This window comes from Photinus pyralis, unplaced genomic scaffold, assembly GCF_008802855.1.
Source record: "Photinus pyralis isolate 1611_PpyrPB1 unplaced genomic scaffold, Ppyr1.3 Ppyr1.4_LG1, whole genome shotgun sequence".
In the NCBI taxonomy this organism is placed as follows: Eukaryota; Metazoa; Arthropoda; class Insecta; order Coleoptera; family Lampyridae; genus Photinus; species Photinus pyralis.
This window is the reverse complement of record NW_022170249.1, coordinates 1714310-1719977: the sequence shown is the minus strand read 5'-3', so window position 1 is coordinate 1719977 and position 5668 is coordinate 1714310. Positions and strand designations below refer to the sequence as shown.

Sequence of the window (5668 nt, the reverse complement as noted above, 5' to 3'; positions counted from 1 at the left end):
CCAAACATTTCCCACCACCCTGAAGAATACTTCAGAATCTACAGTAAACACAACGTCAGTAAAATTCTATATAATGAACTAATTATGTAATTACTATGAAATTTAATAGAGTAATATAAAGAAAGGAGAGAAAAAAAAAAAAAAAACTTCCATCAAATAATATTAAGAACAAAAAAAAATTCTAAATAACAAAACTATTGGATTATTGAGTCGGCAAAGGGCATACCTTTGTGACAGGGCGTCTATAAGTTCCATTCTTTGTTTTCACCCCAATTACTCGCACAATTCCATAATTGCCTGGAAAGACTTCCATGATACGACCTAAAGGCCATTGTAAGGGTGGAAGATTGGGTTGCTGAAGGAGAACAATTGTACCAATTTTGATCGGGTTATTCAATGTATTCCACTTTTCACGTGTTTGCATGGTATGTAAGTACTCAATGCGCCAGCGTTGCCAAAAGTGTTGCACCATGTGATCAATTAGTTGATACCTACTTAATCTACTAAGGTTAACATCCATTACATTAATTGCTGGCAATCTGTCTAAAGGAGTAAGAGTCAGAAAATGAGCCGGTGTGAGTGCAATGGGCTCAGCTGGATCTGAAGAGAGAACGCACAATGGTCGGGAGTTAAGGAGACATTCAATTTGAATTAAGAGAGTGTTCAATTCTTCGTACGTCAATAATTGATCACCAACAATTTTAAGTAAATGCGACTTGACGCTTTTTATATTCGACTCCCATAATCCACCCATATGTGGAGCTCCAGGAGCTATAAAATTCCACTGTATCCCCTTTATAGTAAGCTCGGCTTCAATTTGAGTTTTAAAGTTTTCTGACCTAATTAATTCAAATAAATCTTTTAATTGAGATTTAGCGCCCACAAAATTACTTCCTCTATCTGAGTATAACATGGTACATAACCCGCGTCGAGCTAAAAATCTTTTAAATGCTTGAATGAAATTAGATGTCGAAAGATCGGAGACCAATTCTATGTGAATCGCTTTCACTGCAAGGCATACAAATAAACAGATATATGCCTTTTGACTACGAACACCTCTATGCCGATTTAAAACAATACGAAATGGTCCAGCGTAATCTATACCTGTTTTCAAAAAAGGTTTGGCTTCTTGTACACGACAAGAAGGCAGATTCCCCATTAAAGGATATTCTGGTTTTGGTCTAAACTTGAAACACACATTACATTTATTAATAATGTTACGAACCACGCCACGAGCTGCTAAAATCCAGTAATGTTGGCGTAGCAAGGACAGCAATAAGTTAGGTCCCGTATGAAAATGCTTACGATGATAATATTCAATTAACAAATTCACCAAATGGTCTCGTTTGGGAAGCAGAATGGGATGTTGACTGTCAAAACTTAATTGTGAATTTTCAATCGCCCGCCAACTCTCAGTAAGCCATCTCTTAGGAACGGTCTATATTTAACAAGTACTGCTGAACAAGTGCCTGTATTTTCTAGTAAACGAATGTCGTTTATAAAATGTCTCTTTTGGACTATTTGTAATAAAACATTTTCTGCGGTTTCCAAGTCTACAGCGGTTAGTTGACCTCTGCCCGGCAAGCGTTTTAAGAAGCGTAGAACAATAGCAGTGGTACGTAACAATTTAGTCCACGAAGAGAATCGCTTGATTAAAAGATACAATGGATTTTCGTCTATGGGAGCGACAATCGTGGAAAAATTTTGGGTTTCTAGAGAATTTGTAACCAAAGAAGGGGTTGTAATTGGCCATTGCTCTGGATTCAATTTTAACCAATTGGGTCCCGTTCTCCATATATTATGTTCTATAAACTGCGGCGGGGTCATGCCCCTAGACAATCCATCGCTAATATTTTCTTTTCCACTGACATGAAACCAGCAAGTTGAACCGACTAATGCTTGAATCTGCGTCACGCGGTTACTAACGAAGGTCTTTAATTTGGAAGGATGCGTGTTAATCCAACTAAGAGTTACAGTTGAGTCCGAAAGAGCATATAAGTGAGTTATTTTCAAACGAGATTGATAGCAATTACGAACGTAACTAAAGAGTTTTGCTAAAAGATGCGCAGCGCAAAGTTCTAAGCGGGGAATCGATACAAATTTGAGGGGTGAAACTTTACTCTTGGCGCATAGAAGATTAACTTGTACAACTCCATCGGAATTTACGATGCGTATATAAATAACCGCTCCAAAAGAAGTTTCACATGCGTCTGAAAATCCAATTAATCCAACACTATCATTCAACTTTGTGCCGATGTGACGAGGAATGCTAAACTGGGATAAACATGGTAACGTATTTTTAAATAGTATCCAACGATTTACAATTGTAGGTGGAGGCGTCTCATCCCAATCTAATTGAAGAATCCACAGCTCCTTGATAAGTAATTTTGCAAAAAGGGTCACTGGGGCGAGAAAACCTATTGGGTCGTAACAACGAGCAACCATTGATAAAATATTTCTCTTTGTGCATTTAGAATTTATTAACTGAAATGAAAAACAAAACGTATCTGTAATAGGTTGCCATTGCAGTCCTAAAACTTTTAAAAATTCTGTATCGAAATCGACTGTCTGCGTTGAGCAATGTTCTGTTGGAATTTCAGATAATAAGTCACGGGAATTGGTGGCCCACTTCGTTAACTGGAAACCACCTCTACGAAAAAACTCTACTAATTGGTGATAAACGGGTATAGCTAATTCAGCGGAATCAATATTGGATACCAAGTCATCCACGTACATGTCTCGCTGGACAATCTCCGCAGCGATAGGCAGCGATTCCTTTTCATCATGAATTAGTTGTCGAATACATCTAAGAGCTAAAAATGGGGAAGATTTAATTCCAAAAGTAACCGTGTTTAGTTGGTAAACGTCTATGGGTGAATTTGGGGAAAATCGCCATAATATTTTTTGAAAATTTCTATCAGATTCTTGTACCATAATTTGCCTATACATCTGTTTCAAATCTGCTGTAAAAGCTACATGAAATAAACGAAAATTTAAAAGGGTTGTCAGTATATCCGATTGTAATTTTTCTCCAGTATATAACAAATCATTAAGAGAATAATTGCTTTCTGTTTTACAACTAGCATCGAATACTATCCTAATGGGTGTACTAGTAGAGCAAGATTTCAGTACTGCGTGATGAGGAATAAAGTAGTTACTATCGCCATTGCTATGAGAAACTTTTGACATGTGGCCTTGCGCTATATAGTCTCGTATAATGTCCGAATATTTATTTCTAAACTCTTCATTCCTTATCATTTTATTTTCTAATGTGAGGAATCTGCGAAGCGCAGTTGCACGTGACTCGCCCAAATTACTACTGTTATATTTAAAAGGTAATGCCACTGTGAATCGACCATTACTATCACGGCTATAAGTAGATTGATAAATATTTTCGCAAGCTAAATCATCGGGTTTAGCCACCGATATCGTTGGAATATCTTCAAATTCCCAAAACCGTTCAACTAAATTATCAAGGGAATGTTCAACTACAGCACAAAAATTAGACGGCGATAATGCTGGGGCGGTGACTGGGGCAGTGCCCATCACAACAAATCCAAGAGTGGTTCCGACGGCAATGGGTAAATTAGGTGGACCTATAATTCGGGTGTCTGTCAACAAATAAGGAAATAGTCCTGCTCCAATTATTCCGTCAACTTTGGCGGGTATGTGAAGCTTATCGTCCGCTAATGGTAATGACTTTAAATATCCTAAACAATCAATATTAATCTCCGAATTTGGCAACGTGTTAGCAATATTATCTACAATGAATACCTCCAATGAATAACGTTTTGTTGCATCAAACCTAGATCCAATTACCACTTGTGCTAAACCAATGATGTTGCTATTTACAGATCCTATGCCACGTACTAATCCAATATATTTAGACATTTTTAATTTTAGTTTGCGACACATTTCTAAGGTCAAAAAATTCCCTTGGCTGCAACTATCTATAAGAACACGTACCTCCCTATAAGCATCGTCTCCGTTAAAAACGTAAACCTTTGCGGTGGCTAACACAATGGCTTGTGGAAGAGGCCTATTGTCTGCAATACAATAATTTAAAGTGGTACTAATACTAGTGTTCGCTTCGGCAGGATTATGATTCTCGACGGGTTTGCCTGCCGTTTTTTCCAGTACAGAATCGGATACATTCTTACCAGGAGACCTAAAATGCAGCAAAGTATGGTGTCGTGATCTGCACACTTTACAAGATTGCGTACTTTTACAATTTGCGATCTTATGAAATGCCAAACAATTCAGGCACAAGTTGTTAGTTTTGGTTAATTGATAACGCTCTTGCGGACTAACTTCTAAAAAGGTGGGACACATGCAAGCTACATGTGCAGCAGATTTACAAATTCCACATTTTACAGTGGTGTTGTCTTGAACTACGAACGAATGAGGCGCTTTTGCTTTATTGATACTACTACAATCTCGACTAGAAGCATGTTTAAAACTAGCAGCCATGGAAGGTATTTTTGAAGGAGCATTAGTACGGGCGCATATCTTTGCTTGTTCTTTAACGAATGTTACAATATCGTCATACGACGGAATTTCAGATTTTCGGCGAGTATTTTCAAATAACCTTTGCGTGTCTGGATTTAATTTTGAAAAGGCGAGATAAGACAAAAGGTAATCAGCCAAGTCCTCAATTTCTAATTTGCGCAATGCCGTTACTGCTGAATGAAAAGTTTCTATAAACAAGTTCAGCGACGCGAAAGTTTCTCCTTGAGCCTGTTTAAAATTAAGTAACTGCTCTATGTATGAATTTGCGATTAAACGTTTATCATCAAACTTATCGACCAATGCCTTAAGAATAATTCGATAGTTATCGCCAATAGGGGGAATACCTGAACACACTGACAGCGCACTGCCGCTCAAGCACCCAACCAAATAATTGACACGATCGACATCGTTTAAATCTCTATTGTTATGAATCATATTGTTGTAAATTTCTATGAACAAAGGCCAATCTTTAATATTACCATTAAATTTCGGCAGAGGCAACTCTGGTAACTTCCGAATTGTTTTTGCTGTGACTAGATCACGTTGTGGTTCTGATCCTGTAGCGTAAGGCGATGCAGTAGCAGGGGGAATTGCACGTTTCGCGACCGATTCTATGTGACAAATTAATTGGTCAAATGTTTCTAATACTTGGTAATTAGGGACGTGATCTTCGCTAATTTGATATTCAAGTTTATTGATTTCATCTAAGGTGTCTAAAAATTTTGTTTTTGTATCTGCCAAGGTTTCGTATCTAACCCGAAAATTATTCAATTTTTCTGAAGAAGATATATCGCGACTATTCTCATACAATCTCTGCAACCTTTGAAAATATTGCTCCTTTTTTGCAACTAAAATTCTAAGTTGTTGCGCTTTCGATGCCATTTGAAACTATTGAAATACTACTATACAAATGAAAACCAAAAACCAAAGGAAAGGCAACAAATGTGCTCTGTGCAATATCTATTTCGCGATAAACGAATCTGCGCTCGATAGGACCAACAAATGTTTTATATTGAAATGGACTGTAATTCCAAAAATTTTGCACTTACCCTTTAGATGTAACTTCTCCGCACAAGGGATAAGGACAAGTGACAAGATTACGGAATGGAAAGGGTAAATGCAAGGATGAATTTTCACGAAACTATTAGTTCGTTGATCG

General features: G+C 37.4%; 2 protein-coding genes across 2 annotated transcripts; both read right to left on the bottom strand.

The window, feature by feature from the left end:
- Positions 1–202: 202 nt before the first annotated feature.
- On the bottom strand, positions 203–1159 carry LOC116159636. Its single transcript, XM_031472660.1, has one exon. The coding sequence runs from the start codon at positions 1157–1159 to the stop codon at positions 203–205; it is 957 nt and encodes a 318-aa protein (XP_031328520.1).
- Positions 1160–1380: 221 nt separating this feature from the next.
- Positions 1381–5391, bottom strand: LOC116159630. Its single transcript, XM_031472656.1, has one exon. It carries the CDS (start codon positions 5389–5391, stop codon positions 1381–1383), a length of 4011 nt encoding a protein of 1336 aa, XP_031328516.1.
- Positions 5392–5668: the final 277 nt, after the last annotated feature.